At 54.0% G+C, this 24,733-nt stretch overlaps 1 protein-coding gene and 1 non-coding gene across 20 annotated transcripts in view; both read left to right on the forward strand.

Moving 5' to 3' along the window:
• Positions 1-23,521, forward strand: part of ANK1 (ankyrin 1) — a 243,258-nt gene extending 219,737 nt beyond the window's left edge. For 5 of the 19 annotated variants that reach the window (XM_019032641.4, XM_055349211.2, XM_055349214.2 and 2 more), the window contains 5 exons: positions 3,302-3,860; positions 8,195-8,492; positions 13,027-13,110; positions 14,821-14,886; positions 21,002-23,521. In XM_019032641.4, the coding sequence (XP_018888186.1) occupies positions 3,302-3,860; positions 8,195-8,492; positions 13,027-13,110; positions 14,821-14,886; positions 21,002-21,028 (1,034 nt within the window). In that variant the 3' untranslated portion in view covers positions 21,029-23,521. Of the gene's footprint in view, positions 1-3,301; positions 3,861-8,194; positions 8,493-11,297; positions 11,956-13,026; positions 13,111-14,820; positions 14,962-15,206; positions 15,342-21,001 lie in introns of those variants that run through there. The other 14 variants (XM_019032639.4, XM_055349209.2, XM_055349212.2 and 11 more) reach the window with 9 other exon arrangements.
• On the forward strand, positions 16,236-16,347 carry MIR486 (microRNA mir-486). The gene has a single exon (NR_106362.1). It is a non-coding gene; the product is annotated as a microRNA mir-486 (primary transcript).
• Positions 23,522-24,733: the final 1,212 nt, after the last annotated feature.

Below are 24,733 nucleotides of genomic sequence, written 5' to 3' on the forward strand. Positions count from 1 at the left end.
GGGGGAACTGGAACTCTCATACACCACTGGTGGGAATGCAAAATGGTACAACCACTTGATCATTTCTTACAAAGTTAAACATATACCTACTGTACAATCAAGTCATTCCATTCCTAGCTATTTACCCAAGAGAAAAGAAAGCATTATGTCCACACAGACTAGCATCTTTATTTGTAATAGCCACAAACTGGAAGCAGCCCAAATGTCCATTGGCAGGTAAATAAATTTACAAACTGTGGTGTATCCATCCAAAGGGCTATGGCTTAGCAACAGAAATAAATTATTGATACATGCATCAGCATGGATGAAACCCAAATTGACTATGTTGAGTGAAAGAAGCCAGGCTTTAAAAAAAGAGAGAGTGCATACTGTATGAATCCGTTTATGTAAAATCCTGGAAATTCAAACTGATGTGTAGTGGCAAAAAGCAGATCGGGGTCACCTGGGAATGGTTTGGGGTTGGCAGAGGGGGAAAGGGAGAGGGGGAAAGGGAGAGATTACAAAGAAGCTTGAGGAGACCTTTCTGGGGTGACAAATGTCCTTTTTCTTCTTTGAGGTGATGGCTTCATGGGGGTACACATGTGTCACAACATATCAATTTACCCCCTTTTAAAGATACACATTTACTGAATGTCAAACATACCTCAACAAAGCTATTTTTAATAGAGATTAATGGCAAAGTCTATGGAAAAGACCAAACTTACTAGCTGTATGGCTTTCTGCAAGTTGCTAAACCTCTAGTTTCCTAATCTATAAAGTAGGAATTATATTATTTTCCTCATGTGGTTGTTGTGGCAATTAAAAACATGTTAGATATGTTTTGCACTAAAAATACGCTCAGTGGCCGGGCTCAGTGACTCAACCCTGTAATCCCAGCACTTTGGGAGGCTGAGGCAGGCGAATCACTTGAGGTCAGCAGTTCGGGACCAGCCTGGCCAACAGGGTGAAACCCCATCTCTACTAAAAATACAAAAATTGGCCAGGCGTCATGGTGCATACCTGTAATCCCAGCTACTCCCAGTGGAGAGGCTAAGGCAGGAGAATCACTTGAACCTGGAAGGCAGAGGTTACAGTGAACTGAGATTGCATTACTGCACTCCAGCCTGGGCGACAGAGCAAGACTCTGCTTCAAAAAACAACAAAATGCTCAGTAAGTGATGTAAATAATATAAAATGCTCGCAAGAGTAATAAGAAAAATAATCATCAGTTGACCCCAAAATGTCCTGCTTTTGTATATCTGGAGGATTTTCTATGAAGGGTTTGAAGGCCATGGACCTGGTCAGCTATATAATTCCTCAAGTCACAGTTTCATGTACAGTGACTTGGAGTTCATTTCATGGTAAGATGTGACCCACCCATTTCACCTGCTCTTCCCACTCCTTCCTCCTTGTTCTTCCTAGTTTGGCCAGAGCTAAAAGGGGTTTCCCTCAGTCTCTGCCGCTGTGCAGCCCTGCTCCCAACCACCCCACCTTCACGGGCTCATCCTCCCCGCTCATTTGGGACCAAGTAGGCTTGCAGGGAAGAAAACTTTCATGGGGAGATTAAGAGAATGCATGCGGAGTACACAGCATGGCTCCGGGCACGTTGAACACACAGGTACATGTTAGCAATTGCAGTTCCACTGAATGTGCCTGAGGTCTTTCTGTTCCAGCTGCTGGGTCCTCTCACACACCTGGAGAGCTCTTCAGTGGTCATGGGGCTAGTGGATGCCCAATCCTGTTGTAGGAAAGGGTGGGGAGAGGAAGGCAGGCATCAGCCCTGTCCTCATGGGTTTGCATTTCTGAGAACCGCCTTAGCGAGGGACCCTAGGACAGCCTCAGAGATGGGAGGGAGCAACAGGAGCTGAAGCTGGGAAAATGCCCTGAGACAAGAAGCTGTCCCACCTGTGAGTGTGTGGGTGAGAGAGAGTGTGTGAGTGTGTGTGTGTGCATGTGTGTTTGGGGTTTGTCATCCCCATTCCCATAGCACAGTGCCTGGCGTGTAATCGGACCTCTCTTATTTTGGTTGAACACTGAGTGGATGAGAATAAATGGAGCTAGTGATGTAAAAGCAGGGGAGCAGGTGATCAGGAGCTGAGGCCCCGAGCGGAGGCTGAGGGGGCAAGAAAGGAGCCCGCCTGGCTTGAATCAAAGCACAGCCCGGGGGCAGTTGGATGTGAGTAGGAGTGGGGGTAGGGGCTGAATGGCAGAATGGAGCATTTGAACTAGGTTTGAACTCTAGGCTGGGGGTGTCTGGACATCTCTCGATGGCAGGAAGGTCCCTAGAGACTGCAAGGGGCAGCCCTGCCCATTCCCAGGGTCCCCCTTCAGCTCTGTGGGCTTTCCAGCTGCTGTAAGCACGTACTTGCTTCCTGGTTTCCTAGACAGGCCAAGCCCATTGGAGAATCTTGTCTTCTAGTCTCTTCTCCCACCCACAGAGGCACCTGCTCTGAAGGGGCATCAGAGTCCTCTTTTTCCTGTCAATGCACGGGTCATGCACTCAGGGCCTGAGCGAGCTGGCTCCCATCCCACCAGGTCGGTGCTGACCTGCAGCTGGGACAAACAGCTCAGGGCTCTTGGACACAGGGTTTTGGGGCGGGCAGACCTGGTGCCTCTTGGTGCCTTCTGACCTTGCCCCTTTTGAGCCCTAAGAGCCCTCCCCTGTGGCACTTTAGATCGTGCAGAGTTTCTGGAACCAATAGGCAACTTGAGGAAAGTGATGCCTGGCCACACCAGAAGGTTGTTTCCCATTTGACCACCACAGTGAGGTCCATGGGTGTTTAGTGTACCCTGATAGGCCCCTCAAGGGCAGCCTGGTTACTACCCCTGGTTCTGGGTGGCCTTTTCTTCCCTTTAAGGTACATCCCTGAGAACCTAAGAGCTAAGCTAAAGTGAAGTTTTGAGTAGAGGAGCAACGTCTACTTCTGCCCAGCCATGGAGAAGTGGAGCTTTCATGGGATCAGAGACAGATTGGAGCACAAGTCCTTTGGATAAAGGCTTCTTTATCTAGTGCTCTGAACTGGATAAGAAAGTTCAATCTCCTCTTCGCCATCCAGCAGGGAGCTCCCCCATCTCTGCCTCACACCCTGGCTGCCCCCACCCAATTCAGAGCCTTGCTTCTCTTGCCTGGATGCCCAGGCAGCAGCCACAAGGCCTGAGCATTGGGCCTGGAGCTTGGAAAGCCCCCAACCCACCCCGAATGTGCATGCATCTCTGTGGCCGCGCCTGCATGTGTGTGTTCGTGAGTGTGCGTAGACCTGCACGTGAATGTGTGGGACAGGAATCACTGCTGGAGCATGTTGCCCTCTGTCTGCCCATCCAGGTTACTCCTCACTGCAGGACGAGCTGCTGTCCCCTGCCTCCCTGGGCCGTGCGCTTTCCTCTCCGCTACGTGCAGACCAGTACTGGAACGAGGTGGCCGTCCTAGACGCCATCCCCTTGGCGGCCACGGAGCATGACACCATGCTGGAGATGTCTGACATGCAGGTGTGGTCCGCGGGCCTCACACCTTCTCTGGTCACTGCTGAGGACTCCTCTCTGGAGTGTAGCAAGGCTGAGGACTCTGATGCCACAGGTCACGAGTGGAAGTTGGAGGGGGCACTCTCGGAGGAACCGCGGGGCCCCGAGTTGGGCTCTCTGGAACTTGTGGAGGACGACACAGTGGATTCAGATGCCACAAATGGCCTTATCGATTTGCTTGAACAGGAGGAAGGTCAGAGGTCAGAAGAGAAGCTGCCAGGTTCTAAGAGGCAGGATGACGCGACAGGTGCAGGGCAGGACTCAGAGAATGAAGTGTCTCTTGTTTCAGGCCATCAGAGGGGGCAAGCCCGAATCACACATTCCCCCACCGTGAGTCAGGTGACGGAGAGGAGTCAGGACAGGTAAGAGCTTGACTGCGGGAGCAGGGTCCCTTTTTGTCTTCTGGGCTCCTGGGTAAGATTATGCCTGGCAGTGAGGACAGAGGTGTCGATGCCAACCCTGACCCTGGGTTCTAATTGCACAGGAGCACATACATTCAGTCTGGCAGATGCCATATATAAGAGCATAGGTGCCATCTGCAAAAGCCAGTGCCTCCCCAAGACCCCACCAGGTATGCCCGGCAGGAGAGACCTCGAGGAGCACTGGGAGAGCACACATAGGGACATATGGGCGCAGGGAGGGCTCACTTAGGGACATTAGGGCACTGGGAGGGCTCACTTAGAGACATGAGGGCACTGGGAGGGCTCACTTAGGGACATTAGGGTGCCTGGAGTGCTCACTTAGGGACATTAGGGCACTGGGAGGGCTCACTTAGGGACATTAGGGCACTGGGAGGGCTCACTTAGGACATCAGGGCACTGGGAGGACTCAGGGACATCTGGGCGCTGGGAGGGCTCACTTAGGACATCAGGGCACCGGGAGGACTCACTTAGGGACATTAGGGTGCCTGAAGTGCTCACTTAGGGACATTAGGGCACTGGGAGGGCTCACTTAGGGACATTAGGGCACTGGGAGGGCTCACTTAGGACATCGGGGCGCCGGGAAGCCTCACTTAGGGACATCGGGGCGCTGGGAGGGCTCACTTAGGGACATCGGGGTGCCGGGAGGGCTCACTTAGGGACATTAGGGTGCTGGGAGGGCTCACTTAGGGACATTAGAGCACCTAGGGCTCACTTAGGGACATCAGGACGCTGGGAGGGCTCACTTAGGGACATCAGGGCACCGGGAGGGCTCACTTAGGGACATTAGGGCACCGGGAGGGCTCACTTAGGGACATTAGGGCAATGGGAAGGCTCACTTAGGGATATTGGGGCACCTAGGGCTCACTTAGGGACATCGGGGCACCTAGGGCTCACTCAGGGACATCGGGTCGCCGGGAGGGCTCACTCAGGGACATCGGGGCGCCGGGAGGGCTCACTTAGGGACATTGGGGCGCTTGGAGGGCTCACTTAGGACATCGGGGCACCAGGAGGACTCAGGGACATCGGGGCGCCGGGAGGGCTCACTTAGGACATCGGGGCACCGGGAGGACTCACTTAGGGACATTAGGGCACTGGGAGGGCTCACTTAGGGACATTAGGGCACTGGGAGGGCTCAGTTAGGACATCGGGGCACCCAGAAGACTCACTTAGGGACATCGGGGTGCCGGGAGGGCTCACTTAGGGACATCGGGGCGCCGGGAGGGCTCACTTAGGGACATCGGGGCGCCAGGAGAGCTCACTTAGGGACTTTAGGGTGCCTGGAGTGCACACTTAGAGCCATTAGTGCACGGGAAGGGCTCACTTAGGGACATTAGAGCACCAGGAGGGCCCACTTAGAAGAGCAATCATGAGGCTGGGGAAGACCGTGGGTCAGCTGCTGCTGGAGCTGGCGTTCGGAGCTCCTCTCCCCTTGCGTGCTTCCGGTTGAAGGCCATATTTAGTTGAAGACCATATTTAGAAGCACCAGTACCCAGGGAAGTTATTTGTGTGCAGTCACACAGCCTGCATGTGACGGAGCTGATAATGGCGCCCTCCCCACTTACCCCCTTTGAAGGAGGGGCTGGTGGGCTTAACTGGGGCAGGACGGAGCTTTCAGCTGTAGAGCAGTGGGTGCTCTCTTCCCCAAGCTTCCCGCACTGAGAAGACCCCACCCTGTGCCACAGCAGAAAAGCAGCGTCGGCAGGTCAGGAGAAGGTGATGCATTTCCCAGACACTGCAAGTCTGCGGCCAAGGACCGGCTCACCTTGGAGCTCTCATCGTCCCATCAGGGCCACGGCCTACACCATGCCCCTCCACTGAGTGCAGGGAAGGATGCCAAGACAAGCCAGGCCCTTGCCATTGTAGAAAGAGATGAGACAGACATGAGATGGGGCTCACGTTGTCCTCCTGGGCTAGCACAGGAAGCAGATGACAGAGGAATCCCCTTTCCTCCAGGTCACCTGGCTTGCTAAGTTTTCCCTAAAGTAAGGACATGGTTCTTGTGCCCCCAGGCAGCTGTTCCAGGCCCCCACCCCAAGGAGCTCAGGACTGGTCAGGTAAAGGAAAGCTGTTCTCATGTCCTTTCCCCACCTGTTTGACCCCTCAGTCCCACCTGTGTGACCCCTCAGTCCCACCCTGAGGCCCAGGCTAGTGGGGCCATTCCACAGGATCCATGCAGCATGGCCCCAATACCCTAACAGGAAGGGAAAGGAAGTAGTTTGGAAGTTGAGACAGCAAAGATTTAATTTTTTTTTCCTGCACAAATCCTTGGATTCATGGGGAGGATTGAACAGACGGAGCTTAGGCCGGTTTAAAGTGAAATAGTGGCCTTCCCGGGAGAGAGACACCTTCCTGGGACGGCCATTCCTTCAACAAGCATTTATTGAGCACCTGCAGGGGCTGCATGCTGGCCCCTGCATTACCGCAGCAGTGTTGCTAACTGGGTTCATGAACGCCTGGGCTCTAGGCCTATTTTGTCACTTCCTGGTGCTGTGACCTTGGTCAGCCTTCTCATGGGGACAGATGAATTTCATCCACTTACTCAACAATATTTATTGAGCGCCTACTGTGTGCCAGGCACCAATAAAGAGTGCCTGGGTGCCAGCATTGAATGAAACAGAAAAAAGTCTCTACCTGCAAGAAGCGTGGTTCTAGCAGGGAAACTAACAAGAAACAAGATAAAGTAAATAAAATTAGAAGTCATTAAAACAGAAATTCTAGATAATACGTGCTAAAAAGAAAAATCAAGCGGAGAAGGAGGACAGGAGGTAGGCGTGTGTGTGGAAAGAAGGCTGACTGGAATTACAGATGGGCAGCCAGGGGAGGCCTGCATGAGTGCCAGCTGAGAGACTTCAAGGAATTGAGGGTGAGGGTGAGGACATCTCAAGGAGGATGCCCCACAGAAGGCCTAGCCCTTTGAAGGAGACCGTGCCTGGCACGTGCCCTAACAGAGTAACCAAGCCCATGAAGCTAGGGAGGGAATGGTGAGCAGGGTAAGCTGCACCTGCCTTGAGAGGAGGCTGGCGCGACCTGGCAGAGAAGCAGGAGGTGTGTCAGGAGGAAAGGGCCGTGGGCTTGTGGGCTGGGACGGCAGCGGTGGCCGTGCTGAGAGGTGGGCGGGTGCAGGGCATATTTCAGAAGCATCTGCTAACAAATACAATGTGGGGTAAGAGAGGAAGAGAGGGGTCAAGGAGGGCAGTGGTGTCCTCGACCTGCCCGCTGCAAGGATGAAGATACCAGGGATGGCAGCAGGGTTGGGGTGGGACAGGCTAGGGGAGAAGATTTTGAGTGTAGATTGGATCGCACTGTCCTGGAGATGCCAAGTAGAGATCCAAAGTAGACCTGTGAGCCAGAACCCATCTCTACAAAATTTTTTAAATAGCTGGACGTGGTGGTGTGTACCTGCAGTCCCAGCTACTCAAGTGGCTGAGGCAGGAGGATCGCCTGAGCCCAGGAGTGCAGAGCTGCAGTGAGCTGTGATTGTACCACTGCACTGCAGCCCGGGAGACAGAATGAAGCCCTGTCTCAGAAAACAACAACAAAGTAAAGATGTGGAGGAGGCAGCGGGGTGCACACAGCTGTAGGTCTAGGAGGAGAGCCGAGCTGGAGACACACATCCAGGCACGCTGAGTGTAGAGATGGGCTTTGGAACCATGGGATGAACGAGCTTGCTTAGGAAGTGGATGTGGACAGCGGTGAGGTCTGAGAACTGCACCCCGGGGTGCTCCTATATTCAGAAGTCAGGAAAGCTAGGAGGAACAAGCAGAGGCCACGGAACAACAGCGGCCAGAGAGGAAGCGGGAGACGCCAGGCTAGCACCTTCCAGGAGCCACGGGAGAATGTGTCTCGAGGGGGAGAGAATGACCACCTTGTCAGATGAGGACTGCTGAGTGGGAAGGGCCTGGAGAGCAGAAGGAGGTGGTGGCAGAGTTTGAGGATGTGGGATGAGAGTGTGGAGGCCCCAGTGTTTGGACCATTAGGGTGAGCCAAGTGTTCTGGGAGCCCCAAGGGCAAGCTCTTCACCCACAGGGAGGGACCAGTGGCATTTCCACCTGGACAGCATTAGATGGGCCACGTGTACCCCTCTGAACCACAGCAGTGAGGTGGGCAATGTGCTCATGCGCCCCTGACCTTTGGAGGGATGGGAGGACGGTCTGTGTCCTTGATGAGCCAGAGCTCTGGGTGGGGAGAGTGTCTAAAAGGAATGAGACTGATGGGTGACCAGGTGTCTTTTCTCTCTCCCCGGCCGGCCATCTGCTGCTTCTTCTGGACCCCAGACTGCAGGACTGGGATGCAGACGGCTCCATTGTCTCATACCTGCAAGATGCTGCACAAGATTCCTGGCGAGAGGAGGTCACGCAAGGTCCACACTCATTCCAGGGAACGAGTACCACGACTGAAGGGCTAGAGCCTGGTGGATCTCAGGAGTACGAGAAGGTCCTGGTGTCTGTAAGCGAGCACACGCGGACAGAACAGCCTGAGGCTGAGAGCTCCCAGGCTGACAGGGACCGGAGGCAGCAAGGCCAAGAAGAGCAGGTGCAGGAGGCCAAGAACACCTTCACCCAAGTGGTGCAGGTGAGAGCCCGAGGGGAGCTGCGTGCTGCTGTTCCTTCCCAGCATTTGAAGGGGCCGGGACTCCAGGGCTGCCTCTCAGGCGCTCAAGCCCTGAGCTAAGCATATCCCCTTCCTTTAACACTTGTGGTGGTGCTTCCCTTTCTCTAGAAGTCAAGGGCAAGGCCTGCCTTTCTGCCTCCTGGATCCCTGCTAAGGCGCCTGTACCTGTTGGGCAGCTGCTGATCAGAGTGGCTGAGCAACTTGCTCAAGACCACAGTCTCAGAAGTGGGCTCTAAGCTAGGTCTGGCTGACTCCAAAGTTGTGGCTTTTGTTGGTTTTCTTGTTCTGTCGCGTTTTAGAAAGGGCTGGGAACCGAGCACTGGGCGTTGGGCTTACTCTCCTCCTATGGTGACCTGTGTGACGTGCCGAAGGCGCTCTCTTCCCAGCACCTCAGGGTCCTCACTGGTAAAGGAGGGAGTGATTGGAATGTCGCCAAAGTTACTTGGCTCTGGAATTCTGTGGCTATTCACGTGGACTCTGGATGGCGGTCACCAAGTAGAAGAGGGGCCCTGGGATAGAGAGAAGTCTCCTCTCCTGCTCCTGATTTCCCAGGCCTCTCCCTCTCCTGGCCCTCCCTCCTTTCTTCCACTTCCCCGGATTCCCTTCGAATTTGCTGAACTTTATTTTGTTCGATTCAATCCCCCTTCCCCATTCCCAGGCCCCATGATGATCTACTCGTGGCCAATCTTGTTTCATCTGCACCCCCCACTTTCTCCCACTGACTATTATTTGGAAGCATATCCTGGCCATCGTATTAATGGGTGTCTTTTCCATTTGTGTTCTTATAAAACATGCACCGCTGTTCTCCACATGTGTGTGTTTAGTATGTACATGAACGACATGTTCTGTCTCTGTTTTCACGCCTCATCCAGGCATGGTGCTTCCTCCTCTCCTCTCCTTCCTCTCTTTCTTTGCTTCTCTCCCTTCTTTCCTACCTGAACCTTAGACTCCAGGACTAGGGTGGCTCTGGAAGGAAGGCTCTGAGCTGCCAGCCATAGAACTGCTAGGAATTCAGTCAGGTTTTATTTAGAATGCTCCCCTGCCAAGTATGTGCCCCGGGCAGGGCCAGCGCCTGTGTGCACTCCTCACCACAGGCGGCCCGTCCGTTTCTTCCATCAGGCCCTCCTGGGCGCCTAGTTCTCCTGCTCCCAGAGCACACATGATCTTAACTGGGTCTCTTCTCCTGAATCCCTGGGGAAAGAGAAAGATGCCTACAGCACTTTTTCCCACTGCCCCTCTGCAGTCAGCCTTTGGTGAGGGGAACTGGAAGGGCCCTCTAGATCACACATCCAACTCCCCTCAATTATAAATGAGGGCACTGCGGACCAGAGGAGCCAAGGGCTTTCTCCAGGGTCACACAGTGGACCAATGTCAGGGACCAGGAGGGTCCAGATCCCTCAGCTCCCAAGCCCTACATCCTCACGTCCAGCATGCACGTGCAAGGCCAGCATGCCCAGCCCGGAACTGGAGACGCCGATCAGAGGGCCTGGCAGGCTGCTGCCGGTGCCCATCTCACAGGCCCCGAGGGCTGATAAGGATGCCCTTGAAGGTGATTGATGGTTTGCAAAGCACTCACTTATTAGTATTTCCACTGGACCTCTGAAAACAGTGATGGAGATAGAGAGATTGCGTGTAACTTGGGACTTGGAAGGTGGCCTGAAATGACTGTGACCCAGCTGATTTCTCTGAGGACTTAGGAGGAAATATCTGAAGTTGGACTCTACTTGACTGGGCCAAAACCAGATGCTTCCCCGGCTTCTTTGCACATACTTTTCCCCATGCTTTCTTGTTGAAATAAGCAGCATTGTGGAGTGAGAGGCATTTGGAATGTGACTCCTCCGTTTACTTACTCCTCCACCTAGGCAGAATACTTTGCTTCTGTTTCTTTTGTGTAAAACAGGAAGACGATAGAACCTCCTTGGTTAGGATTGTGGTGAGGTGTCACTGAATTAATGTGAAATCCACATAGAACCATGCACTATCACAAGTGTTTGCCATTATTATTCACAGTGTTAGCATTCATAAGCGGCATGATTGTCCCAGCAACCTTGAGAAAGGGTGGGGAGAGCACTTTAATCCCTGCTTCACAGATGAGGAAACTGAGGCACAGAGAAGGTCCCCAGCCTTCCCAAGACCCCACAGTAGGTGAGTTGCAGGGTTAGTCTGCTGTGTCCCAGATCTGTGTTCTTTCTGCCATGCTGCATTGCCACTCAGAGAGGAACAACCTGATCTAGAAAGTGAAATTTTTTCCAGCCGCAGCTGCTGCGGCTGCATTTGTGAATCAGCTCTGTAAACGCAAGTTTAATACGCGTGGTTCCTGCTCAGTGGGTGTTGATAGCCCAGCCCTGGAAGAGCCTTTAAGAACAGGCCTTAAATAGACACACCAGCTCCGTGCTTCAGTTTTGGGAGGCTGTACCCCATAAAGGAAGGGTGCAAGGGCCTGTGGGCTGACAGGAATTACAGACCGGCTTCCAGGTGGCCCCACCACCTGTGCTGGGCCCCTGCTGGGCTCACTTGACTGTCCCTGAGCCCATCACTCACCCTTTTGGAGCAATTTTTGAAACAGACCGCTAAGTACCCAGGGTATTAGCTGGTCTCATCCCTACCATGCCGGGGAACATCATTTGGATCACCGCAGTAGCAGCCCAAGGAGACACACAAGTAGCTGCTTTCTCGGACTGTATTATTTTCTGAAAGTAAGAAACTTTCCCTGGGCAGAACTCTTTCTAGTTCCCATGGGGATGGGCAGGATAGGCGAGAGGCCGAGCCCCCACTTCCAGGTCTCTGGGCAGGGCGGGGTTAGGCAGCAGCGGGTGTCACTCACACAGTGACTTTCACTTGTGCTTTCAGTGCTCAGGTCATGGGCACCTGCCGGCTTCCTTCTAGCCTGGTTGGACAGCTCTGGCAGCTGGTTTGGGGAGCTAAAATTCTAGGAGTGTGATGTCACCCGGGCCACTCAGGGCAGAGCCTGGCTGCTGGGCAGAAGGGCACTTGGGCCGGGCTGCTTCAGCCGAGAGGGCCATTCGGTGTCCTGCCCACAGAGAGAGAAACAGTGAGAGACCAAGAGAGCAAACCAGAGAGATAGGGAGGGGGAATGCAAGGGGTCCCTGGGTGACTCAGGAGTCCCAGTGGAGAATGAGAGGCAGGCCCCCCGTGGTGGCCGGGCCGCTGGCTGCCAGAGGACCGGGCTGGTGAGGAGGCGAGGATGTGGACTTTCATCACCCAGCTCTTGGTCACGCTGGTGCTGCTGAGCTTCTTCCTGGTCAGCTGTCAGAACGTGATGCACATTGTCAGGGGGTCCCTGTGCTTTGTGCTAAAGCACATCCACCACGAGCTGGACAAGGAGCTGGGGGAGAGCGAGGGCCTCAGTGACGACGAGGAGACCATCTCCACCAGGGTGGTCCGGCGGCGGGTCTTCCTGAAGGTAACCGCCTGGCAGGAGGCCGGCAGGGCTGGCGGTGTGGGCGCCGGAGGCCAGGGCTGAGGGGACGCTGCTGTGGGGAGCTCCGGACCCAGAGTTGGGAGACGCTGGAGGAAAAGGACCAGGAGGCCCCCAGGGATCATGTTCCACCCTGGGAGCCAGAGTGTGTGTGGCGCCCACTAGAACCTGCCCTCTGGTGCCCAGTGCATCGTGACAGTGACATTAAACACTCAGCTTTGGGTCTCGGGAGGCTGCGCTCATCCTGTTTCTTTCTTTGTTTCTTTCTTCTTTCTCTCTTTCTTCTCTTCTCTTCTCTTTTTTTCTTTTGTTTTTAGACATGAAGTCTTGCTGTTTAGTCCAGGCTGGAGTGCAGTGGCATGCTCATGGCTCACTGTCACCTGGGCTTACTGTAAATTCCTGGGCTCAAGTGATCCTCCTGCCTCAGCCTTCTGAGTAGCTGGTACTACAGGCACACACCACCATGCCTGGCTATTTTAAAAAAATTTTTGTAGAGACGGGGGCTCGCTATGTTGCCCAAATTGGTCTTGAACTCCTGGGCTCAAGTGGTCCTCCGGCCTTGGCCTCCCAAAGTGCTGGGATAGCAGGCGTGAGCGACCATGGGATTGCACCCGGATCGTCCTGTTTCTGTCACCAACTGGCTCTGGGGTTTCGAGCAAGTCACATTCTGGGTGATGCTGCCTGTCGAAGGGCTTTTCTATACTGCAAAGCGCTGTAAAAATAGGAAACAGGTGCCTCACTTCCTCTCTCAGGGCCTCCTCCGTCAGACTTGCATAATTGCCTCCATTTTGCCGGTTCCCAGGGGGTGTTGTGAGGGCCAAGTGCACAGTTGTGAGCTCGACCGTTCGTCTTCGGGCCTCCCAGACCCTCAGGGGTGCCGCCCACGCCCTGGGAGCCCTGGCATGGCTCCTGCTACATGCTGAGCCGGGTTTCCTGCTGGGGGAGTTATTGGGCCATGGCTATTTTGGCTACTGCGGTTTCATTTCCTCTTCCTCCACTCTTCCTCCCAGACTCCCACTCACCAATCTTGCATTTTCTCCCTTTCTCTAATTCCAGGGGGATGAGTTTCAGAATATTCCAGGGGAGCAGGTGACAGAGGAGCAATTCACGGATGAGCAGGGCAACATTGTCACCAAGAAGGTGGGTGCAGAGTGTTCCCCTTTGTGCTGGGGAGAGGAAAGTGGGCTAGAAGCTAAAAGGTGGTAGAAGCCAGTGGCTTCTCCCTGCTGCCCTCACAGCAGGTGAGCACAGCCAGGCTGGCTGCTCCCGTGCTCAGGAGGGATGGAGGGTCCAGGAGCTGGGAGCTTTGGTCATCTGCAGTCCAGTCATGGTGTCCTCACAACCGCTTTGTCTGAGTCAACCTGAATAGCTTCTGCTGCTCTTTTCCAGAAGGGCCAGCCCCCAGGAAACATCCCAGACCTAGTCCCATGATGCCTAACCCTGAAAACAGCTGTTAAACAAGCAGTTTGAGCATCCCTGGCCTACCATGGGCCTCCTCAAATAAAAAGAATGTGGGCCGGGTGTGTTGGCTCACACCTGTGATCCCAGCACTTTGGGAGGCCAAGGCAGGAGGATCGCTTGAGCCCAGACATTTAGACCAGCCTGGGCAATATGGCAAGACTCCATCTCTAAAAAAAATTTTTAAAAATAAATAAATACACACACACACACAGACACACACACACAGACACACACACACACAAAATTAGCCAGGCATGGTGGCGCATGCCTGTAGTCACAGCTACTCAGGAAGCTGAGGCAAGAGGATCACTTAAACCCAGCAGTTCAAGTCTGCATAAGCTATGATTGAGCCACTGCACTCCAGCCTGGGTGACAGAGTGAGACCCCGTCACAATAATTAAATAATTAAAAGGAAGTGAAAAGGCATTGGATTGGTAGCAGATATTAATTCAGAGACATGACCTTGCCTGTCAAGTGTGGGGCACGGTGCTAGCTATGGGTAAAATAGAGGAGGAGCCGAGGCAGGATCTCAGATGTGCTTCTGCTTAGGCGCAGCTCGCATCACCCTTGAGCAAGGCTCCTTGTGCGTCTGTCTTGCCTCCTGCACTGTGAGCTGCTTGCAGGCAGGGACAGTGTCTCACTGATGTTTCACCTCCCACTCAGAGCACATGGCAGATACAGAGTAAAGGGTTTGAAGATTTGGACAGGTGAATACGGGAATGGGTGGGTGAAAAAGAGATGCCCTCTGCCCTTAGGCGCATGGGAGTAGAATGGGGAAGAGCACAAACTCCCATCCATATCAAAAAGCAAAACAGAAGGCTGTGGGCTCGAGGGGGAGGTCACACCCAGTCACACCTTGGTCATGAAATGACACTGCCAAGGCCCCTTCAGGGCTGTCTAGCAGAGGGTTTTCCATTAAGCAGTGGGGCAAAGGCTGTCCCTCTTCTTGGCCTCTCAAGGAGGGGCTCCTAGGACAAAAGCTACCTCCCCCTCGGAGCTCATTCCTGGGACCTGCTGTTCTGAAGCTCTGTTTTGAGGGCTTGACCAGCCCTTTTTTTTTTTTTTTTTTTTTTTGACACGGAGTGTTGCTCTGTCAACCAGGCTGGAGTGCAGTGATGCAATCTCAGCTCACTGCAACCTCCATCCACCAGGTTCAAGTGATTCTCCCGCCACAGCCTCCTGAGTAGCTGGGATTACAGGCACCTGCCACCACACTGGGCTAATTTTTGTATTTTTACTAGAGACAGGGTTTCACCATGTTGGCCAGGCTGGTCTCAAATTCCTGACCTCAGATGATCTGCCCGTCAGCCTCCCAAAGTGCTGAGATTACAGACATGAGCCCCCGAGCCCGGCCTGACCAGTCCTTTCCTCCTTCCCTTCCTTTCTCAGATCATTCGCAAGGTGGTTCGACAGATAGACTTGTCCAGCGCCGATGCCGCCCAGGAGCATGAGGAGGTGACTGTCGAGGGGCCCCTGGAGGACCCCAGTGAGCTGGAGGTCGATATTGATTCCTTTATGAAACACTCCAAGGTACTGAGGCGCCCGCGGCCCTGGGGGACCCAGCGCCATCACTGCTGCCTTGCTCTGCCCGTCTCGCCGGGCCGTCTGCGTGACACCTCCCTCCACTCACCTCTTTACGAGCTCTCTCTCCAGTCTCTCTTCTCCCTGGTGGGCAGTGTGTCTGCCACCTCCGTGTGGCCTCCTTTCGATCTTCTGCCTGTGTTCTGCCCGTCTTTGCCATCTGTCCTGCTTTCTGTCTCTGCTGCTGTCTGCAGGTGGAGCTGAGAGGGAGTGGCCTACAGCCGGACCTGATAGAGGGCAGGAAGGGGGCGCAGATAGTGAAGCGGGCCAGCCTGAAAAGGGGGAAACAGTGACCCCGAGCCGCTCTCCTTGGAGTAGCCTCTCGGGAGGTAACGCTGCCCTTCTCATCCCCTCTGCATGGCCTGGTCTTCAATGGAGTGGCTGCTCCCTGTCTCACCCTATCCCCTCCCAGCCACCCCAGCATGATGTGGGACAAACAACTTGTTGCTGTGTCTCGAGGCAGAGATTCTCACTTCCCAACCCTGCTAACAGTTGGCTCTGAACCCCAGCTTCCTCATCAAGGAAACAGAGTTAATAATATCCACTTATCAGGGACCGCACGGTTTTGTAAGAATGCCTTTTGGGCCGGGCACAGTGGCTCATGTCTGTAATCCCAGCATTTTGTGAGGTCGAGGTGAGAGGATTGCTTGAGGCCAGGAGTTCAAGACCAGCCTGGGCAACAGAGCAAGACCCCATCACAAAAAAAAAGAAAAAAAAAAGCCAGAAAGAAAAAAATGCTCTTTGAAAAGTAAAAGCACTCTGTAAATCTGAGTGGTAATATTATCTTGGAAACCAAGCAATGGGGATCTAGAAAGCAGTAGACAGGGCACTGAAGAGGACAGGAGAGTTGGTCTGGGCTGTGATGCTTCAACATAAGAGCTCCAAGACTGAGGACTGGACTGTCTCTTGAACCTGGAGCCCAGCTACAGTTCTCACCAGGCCAAGGCTTAGCTTCTCCTTGGTGTTTTGTGAAACACGTTGCTCCCTTGCTTTCTCGGAAAGGGCTGAGCCGACAGGCCTAAGAGGTGGACGACGTGCTTTCTGCAAGTCAGGAGACCGTCAGGGTTGGGGCCTGGGCCGTGGTGCATGTGTGTGAGCGTGGGGCAGTGTGGCCACGGAGCAGGGGCATGCCGTGCCGTGCCATGAGGAAGGGACATGAAGACGCTGTGCGACCGTCTCCAGCAGGTGTGTGTGGTGCTGGGGGCTTCAGCGGCCAGCTCTGATCTCCATCCTCCCTGGGGCATCCTGTACTGAGCTGCCCCGAGGCCCTTCATGCTGCCCAGCTCGGGGCAGCTCAGTACAGGATACCTCGGGGTGGGAGTCAGCAGGAGGTGAGGGGGCATGGTGGCCCCAGTGCAGCACTAACCAGGTCGTTACCATTCACACCCCAGGACCTGACTCTGGGACCGAGCAGCAAGGAGGCTCTAGCTTTCTGCATTCGGCAAAAATCAGGGCCCGCTGCCTCCTGAGCCACCAAAAGTGCTGACTCTGGGCTTCCCAATATATCTCAGCACTTGGGCAAAAAAGAGGACTGGCAGATCCAGTTATAGGATAAAATTAGACCTGACACCTCAGCAGCTTAAGGAGGTCACTGTGTTAACCCCTGCACTGCCAGGGGTCCCACTAGGCTGCTGGTTTAGAAGACTCTGAGTAGCTGCTGTTGGGTCCTGGAAAGAACCCAAAGATGCAAATAATGTTTAAAAGCAGCAAAGGGAAAGGAAAAGTATACTTTTCTGACTTATTTTTCTTATGGTAGCAGTGGTGGCTGTGGCTTTAAATTTCTCTTTGGCTCAGGTTCTATGGATGCTCCTGAATGGGAGAGAGGCAGCCCGAAAGCCAGGCTAGGGGGAAGGAGGGAGCCTTGAATTTCATTTTAATTTGCTGTAAGTGATCTGCAATGTGGCTGAAGCCCCCCAACCTCAGGTGATTAAGGACCAGACCACACTAGCATGGGTGTCAGAAACACGGAGCAGCCTGGCTCTGGGACAGCACTTGGCCCTCTGTCAGTGACAGGCACAGGGACAAGTGTGAGGGTGGCAGGGGGGTGGGGCGGTGGGGCGAGAGCAGTGGTGAGGGAGAGGCGGAGAAAAGCTCCTGCCGAAGTCCCAGAGGGTTAGGGGACAGCATTAAATGCCCTACCCTCCCAACCAGGGCAAAGGCTACAGAGAAGATGGTTGAGGGCCCAAAGACTTTCTAATTTACTGCCCGCATCCCCGACAAGCATGTACAGTCGATCCTCATCATTCACGGATTCTGCATTTGCGAATTCGTCCACTCGCTAACATTTATCTGTAGCCCCAAAGCTGGCACTCACCGTGCTTTGGCTCATTCATGGACACACACACAAGGGCAACAAGTTTGAGTCGCCCGACACGTGCAATCCCAGCTGAGGATGAACAATGCCACACTCTGCCTCTGTGCTTCATACTATAAATAAGTGTCCTCCTTGCAGCTTGTGTAGTGCCACATTTTTCACATTTTTGGTTTCATTGTTTAGAATGGCCCCTGAGGGCAGTGCTGAAGTGCTGTCTGGTGCGAAGTGCAAGAAGGCTGGGATGTTCCTTAAGGAGGGAATGGACATCGGATAAGCTCTGCTCAGGGATGAGTTAGAGTGCTTGTGGTGGTGAAGTCAGTGTTAATGAGTCAACCCTATATATTACATAAGGCGTCTTGAAACAGAAACGCACCTAACACAAAGTTATGTATTCATCAGTTGACCAAAATATTGTGGGCAGAGGCTCATGGGAGCCTAACCTTGTATTTCCCTTAGGAGCAGTGGTTCAGTATTTGCTAATTCTGTGTTCACAGCGACTATTTATTTATTTATTTATATTTTGAGAGGGAGTCTCACTCTGTCGCCCAGGCTGGAGTGCAGTGGCACTATCTCGGCTCACTGCAACCTCCATCTACCGGGTTCAAGTGATCTTCCTGCCTCAGCCTCCTGAGTAGCTGGGATTACAGGCATGTGCCACCACCCTTGGCTAATTTTTGTATTTTTAGTAGAGACGGGGTTTCACCATGTTGGTCAGGCTCGTCTCGAGCTCCTCACCTCAAGCAACCCGCCCTCCTCAGCCTCCCAAAGTGCTGGGATTACAGGCATGAGCCACTGTGCACAGCCTCAAACAGCGACTAATTTATAGAACAGAGCTATGGCAAATGACTAGAATGGGCTGTATTTGTTTTAGAGAGTGAGAGCTGGAGCCTGTGGGTCTAGAATCAAGGCCTCCTCCTGCTTCCAGGTTGTATGGCCTTAAGTCATTTAACTGCCCTAAGCTTCAGTCTCCTCAAGGGAGGCTGAAAATGTCCCTTTCGAATGTGCTACACTTCAAGAAAAAGGTTTAGAAATAATAATGGTAACTGTGAGCACTGATGTGAAGAGAGTAAATAAGAACATATATGCTCTGGGACTCAAACAATTGCAGGTCTTGTTTGTAGTGTGACTCGGAGCAAGTCAAATGACTTCCCTAAGCCTCAGGTTCCTTAGCCATAAACTAGCAATAATGCCAGCATTTCCCTTGTAGGATGGTTATGATGGTTGCTGAGTTTATGTTTGTGAAAGGGCTGTCTAGGGCCGGGCATAGTGACTCATGCCTGTAATCCCAGCACTTTGGGAGGCTGAGGCAGGAGGATAACTTGAGATGAGCCTGGGCAATGTGGTAGGACCCTGTCTCTACAAAAAAAGTTTAAAAATTAGCTGGACATGGTGGCATACACCTGTAGTTCCAGCCTCTTGGGAAACTGAGGTGGGAGGATCGCTTGAGCCCAGGAGTTCAAGGCTGCAGTGAGCTATGATCATACCACTGCACGCTAGCCTGGGCAACAGGGCAAGACTCTGTCTCTAAATGAAATAAAAATAAAGAATGAAAGAGACTCTTTTCTAAGATTTTGAAAGGTGAGGGGACCCAGGAGAAGAGGCCAGAACAATGCAGGAGTCCTGGGCAGAGTGAGGTGGCCTAGGTCCTCATCTCACCCCTGCTCTTGCCACTGTGCCTCTAGAGTTCTCAGTTTACCAAGGGATGAAATGGGCAGTCATGCCAGCATGATCTCTGAGGTCTGAACTTTCTCTTCTGCTCAGTGCCTGGGCGGTAAAGTAGATGGGAGATCCTAGCCTGTCTTTCCCAGGCTGCACATTCCATGATGGTCTCTTATTTGAGGAGTACTTCTTGGGGCAGGCACCGTGGGGAGCACCAGGAGGCTGTTCTTGCCCTCAGTGTTTCTAATCCAGTCAGGGAAATATGCAGACATCAAAAAGCACAGATGGACAGAGACGGTAACATTTCTAGAGAGCCAAGTAATTGTTTGCATTCATACGATGCTAAGCACCTATGTGTCTTAGCTTTTTTAAACATCACACCTCTCTAATGGGTAGGTCCTATTACTGCCCTCATTTTACAGCAGAGAAAACTGAGTCACAGAGCAGGTAAGGCACTTGAACGAGGTCAGGCAGCATGGGACTTGAACCCGGGTGGTCTGGCTCCAGAGTTCATGCTCTTACCCACTCGACTCTGCCATCTCCTGGACAGAAAAGGTGGCTTTCTTCTTTTTTGTATTTTGTATTTTTACAAAATACAAAAGGGAGGGCTTCCAGAGTGGAGAGGGGCCTGCTCCAGGAAGTATCAGGAAGGTTTTGTGGGGTGGAGGTGTTGAGGGCGGCAGGCAGAACCTCTGCAGAAAAGAGAATGGAAGGCAGCCTTGACAGAAGCGTGACCGAAGGCAGAGAACAGGAGGGTAGAGCGTGTTCAGAGGCTTAGAGGAGACAGTCAGACTTGGCCGATGTGATGGCCCGGCAGTGATGAAAGCATCTTCCCTCTACGGTGGCAGCACTGTCAACCCACTGCAGCAGCAGTTCCTGGCTTTACAGTTCTACAGCAGCCCCTGGCAAGGAACCCGGCACCACCCTCCCATCCCTGGGGAACCACCCAAGAGCTGAGTTCTCCCTACTCCCTTCCAACACTCCTCCCCAACCCCTTCACCTGGAGGACCCAAGACAGCTCTATGTCTGGGGATGGCTCCACCTCCGAATGAGCTCCTGCCTCCCTGTGTCACTTCCCACCCTGCCCAAGAGATTGTCACCTCCTCCTTATTGAAGCATCCTCCTTTCCCCAGCGGTCCCAGGGCCCCTGCAGATAGAACATGAGTGGCTGGTCTTGAAAACATGGAGTTTTCACCCCAGGTTGGAGGCTGGAGGCCCCATGGGGGCAGGAGAGGTTTCTCACTGCAAATCCCAGGCTGAAGAATGTGGGCTTAGTTCCTCCAGCAAAGCTGCTCTTTTCCAGCCTAAGACTCAATACAGGAGGAGGAGAGGAGGATGCATCTGCTTTTCAGAGATCTCTGTCCACCTGAGGGGCATGGGGAGAGCAGCCAGAGGCAGCGGTCAGGAAGTGCTGTGGGCCAGAGCTGAAGGGGAGCTGTCACCCTTGAGGCATGAGCTCCCAAGGCCAGGGAGCACGTCCGCTCCATCCCTGGGTCCCCAAGGCTGGCGCATGGTGGACATCAGTGCATGTTGGCAGAGCTGAACTGAGAAAGTGAAGGCCTCACCTAGCCTCACCTAGCCACTTCTTGGCACAAGCCCTGGCTCAAGAAAAATGGCCCTTCCTAAGTACAAGGATCTGCTGGGGGATGTCTCCCCAGGTGACCACGTAGGCACGGGGGCCTCTGCTCCTCTCCAAGGGCACAGAGCACAGTGCTCTCCTTGGCCCATACAGAGAGGCATCCTGGAGCACTTGCGCACTCAGAAGGAATTCATGAGGCCTGGGTGGCGGCTCTGAGGAACAGCCTCTGCATAGGGAGCAAGAGAAGGAGGGCGGCATCTCAGGAAGTCGGGCTGCAAGTGCAGCACCCTCAGCACATCGCCCTGCCTGGGGAGACTGCTTTTCCTGAGTCAGATTCGGCCTGAGCTGCCAGCACAAAACTCTGTGTGTGGGGTTTTTGCTGGATGTTGCACTTTTGCATTCTAAGTGACTCAGACTTCTCTCTTTGTGTCTCCCAGGATCACACCTCGACACCCAACCCCTGAACCCCACACACTCTGCCATGCACACAGGAGGAGAACTGGACCTGAGGGCCACCGCAGCGGTGCACACATTCCTCTGGGCTGACGGCATGACCTCTGTAAGGGACTCCCACTAGTCCCCTCTTCGCATGAATGACTGACTGTAGACGCATGACCTCCAGGCTTCAATCCTGCCTCTTGCAATGATAGCTGATCTGTCGGAACCAGGACACAAAAGCAGCAAGAAGCGGGGAGAGAGAGGGATAGAAAACAAGCGTGGGAGAGCCTGCGAATGCAAAAGTGAATGAGGGCTTTTTGTGGCTGGGGATGGGTTTTGGTTTTGGGATTTTTTTTTAAATTGTTTTGACTTCGTACAGGGTACTTTTTCCCAACCTCATCTGTCAGAAATCCATGTGGGCTTCCTGGAAAGAAAAAAAAAAAAAAGAGAAAACTAGGCATGAAATCAGTTTAACACCTTAATCTTAAGCCATGTCCTCATCTGCCCACCCTCCCCAACCCACACACCTCCATTCCACTTGTGACACCCCCTCCACTCCCTGGTGACGCTCCTCCCAGATCACTCTACATGACATTCAGGACACACACACACACACACACCACTCGCCTCCACTGAATCTACACACAGATTTTACTGTGATTTCTGAAGCTGTATAGACTCTGCTGTGGATAAATTGGAATTTTTTATGTTGTCTCTCTCTCTGCCAATTTCAATACGAATCATCTTCCAATGGAAAATCATTACCTTGAGAGTGCATTCGGGGTTCCTTGTGTTAGGGACTTAAGAATCTGAGGCGAGGACCCCCAGGCTTACCTGTAGGACTCAAAGGGAGCCAAGACCCCATCTGAAAGGGTCTCCTCTCTCAGTTGGGGGACAGGCCGGTGGCTGACCCAGGATTGCACCAGCATGTCCATAGAGAAGAGGTTTTCTATGTCTTCAAGCACTATATCATAGTCCGTGTTCAAAGTGTAAACTGTACAGTAATCAGCCTTGTGTATATGAAAAACAATAAATACTATGCAAACCAATAGAAACATTTAGCAGTACGTACAGAGCCTGACAGCGCAGCTCCTGAGGACTTCTGCGGCTGCAGGAGAAGGAGCTGTGGCCTGTCTTTCAGTGAAAGAGGAAGGAAAGGAGTAGGGCTAGTGAATGTATCTGCCAGGTCTTAGAAGTCAGGACCACCCAAGGTCTCCCAGAGTGAACTTGGTGCTCTAAGTCCAGGCAGCCTGCAGGCTGGGGACCCTGGGTGCAGGTGCCAGGCTCGAGGCTGTTCCCTGTCCTGCCTCGGTGCCTCCCCTCTGCCCAGCCCCTGTGGCCTCATGGAGAGGCGAGCCAGAGGGCTCCCCGGACCGCATGGCCGGTGACAGTAGAGTCGGAGGCGGAGAGCCTGGACGCCCAGAGGCCGGGGTCAGGCTCTGGGTCAAGGCAGGAAGGAGACAGACAGCTGGCAGTTCCTCGCCTCGGTGCCATCAGGGAGGAGCCTTAAGTTCCACTAGAGCCTCCGGCCCAGGGAGGCCAGAATCAGCACAATCCCGGCCCCGCCCTCGCGGCGGGCGCCCCCAGGGCCAGGAGAGAGAGACAGGGCTGGCTCCTCTCGCCCCTGGAGCCGCGGTGTGGACGGCCCGGCCCCGTCCGCCCCGCCGCTCTGCGGGAGTGTCCTCGGGACACACTTAAACCTTCCAAGTAGCACAGAAGCCCCCTCCACGTCAGAGGCCCCCTGGCCGCGGGGCCTGTGAGCGGAGAGGGGCCCTGCTTCCCACACAAATCCGTCCCGGTGCACCCCGGGCCTAGCAGGCCCCGGGGCGGCCTAGGCGCCTTGTCGGCCGGGAGTGGGGCTGCTTTTGCTTCCTTAGAGGGGCGGGCGGGGAGAGGAAGCTCTAGCTCCGGGCCTGAGTTTCCCCGAGGCTGCGTCGGAGGAGCTGCAGGGCGAGCCCGGACGGCTGCCATCGCCGCCAGAGGCCACCCCGGCCCGGCCTCCAGGGCGCAGAGGCGCCCCCCTCCATCCTCCCATCCCGGCGGCCACGGCAGGGGGGCCGCACAGCGCGGCTGGGACCGATTCGGTGACGGCCCAAGGAAGCTGGGCGCAGGGCTCGCCTCCCCCGCCTCGATCCTGCACCTTCCTCTCCCAGGTCGCTGCTGCAGCCAACCCAGTAGCCCCCTTAGCGCCCCCGCGGACCCCGCAGCTCCAGACTCCGCTTTGGCACCTCTGCTCCGGCTGGCATGGCTGCACGCTCCGGCTGCTAGTAGGAGCCGTTAGGGGAGGAGTTTGGGGTCTCCACACGATGCCTAGAGAATGCTGCAGTCTGCACATTAGACGCTTTTTAGAAGTTTTGAAATTACCTTGATTTTTTTAATTGTTATGAAAATGGATCTTTTCTTGACTCTCCCACATGCTCTGTTATGGGAGAGAATCCCCTACCCTACTCTGATGTATAGACCATTCTCCCTTCACCAGCTGAACCAATGTCAAAATTAATAAAGAAATGGACTAATGGCACAGGGCTCTATCTCTCCTTCCCGCTCGTCTTTGGGGGGTTAGGGGTGCTGAGGCCAGCGTAAAGCCTGGGTTGGGATGTGAAGGACTCTATGGGTGGGGCTCAGGTCCCAGAGAGCCCGCCAATGCCCAGTCCTCTCAGAAGCCTGGACAACCCTTTAATCAGGACCACCCACCTGAGAGATGCCTCCAGAGAGGTGGCAGAGTAGATTTCTGTTCCACCTGATGGCTCCCATGAGATGGGGAGAAGTTGGGGGTCTGGGGAGGGGCCACCACAACCCACCAGGGTTCTTGGCCAGGCCCCCAGCTGGCATGCACAGAGGGGGCCCCCCAGCATTCCCTAGGAAGGCATCTGGCCCCAGTACTCAATGCCATTCAAAGTTCAAGAACTTGTTCTTGCTGTAGGGAAAAAATTGCCCTATTCCTAACTAGTTGCTAACACTTCCTGCAAGGCTGGTCACCAAGCTGACCTCAATTTCCTCATCTGTCTAATGGGAGAATGGATTAGGTGGTTGCTAAAGTCTCTTCAGTTTCTCATCCTAGGGGCGCCAGACACCAATGCCTTTGTCAGGCTTGGCATTAATTAAGAATCAAATCATTGGCTGCGGCTTTCCTGCCACATAAATTCCCATCATGAGGGGGTGACGGAGTCACAATCCCAAGGCCCCTGGAGCACCCCAGCCCCACCCCACTCCCAGCCTCTCTCCTGGAATCGGACAGGCCGTTCAGGCCAGTGGGCAACCGCAGCAGGTCATCTGCAGCACCCATGGGGCTTTTTAAAATGCAGTTTCAGAATCACAGTTGCCCGGGTGGAATTGGGTGGTGACGCCAGGAACCAGAACCAGGTCTACCAGATGGCTGTGGCATGCGACCTGGTGGCAAAGCCATCTCAGACGAAGACGTAGCTCTTTTCTCTTTAAACCAAATTTGTAGGGAATCATTCCACACCCTTTGTGAGATCTTTCTTGCATAACCTAAATCCCTGTGCTACAGAGGGTCAACTTCTGCATGAGAAGGAAGCCTGCCCTGAGCCTTGGGTCCTCTGCTCCCCACTGAAAACCAAGATGGCCTGGAAACCCAGGAGAAGCTCAGTGAAGCAGTGCCTCTAGTCTCCCACCTACCAGGGTGGCCTCTGGGGAGTGAGAGAGCAAGCCCTGCAGAGCCCACGCCTGGTCAGGAAGGGCTCTGGGGCCACCAGGCACAGAAAGGAGCA

Source organism: Gorilla gorilla, chromosome 7, assembly GCF_029281585.2.
Source record: "Gorilla gorilla gorilla isolate KB3781 chromosome 7, NHGRI_mGorGor1-v2.1_pri, whole genome shotgun sequence".
Taxonomy (NCBI): Eukaryota; Metazoa; Chordata; class Mammalia; order Primates; family Hominidae; genus Gorilla; species Gorilla gorilla.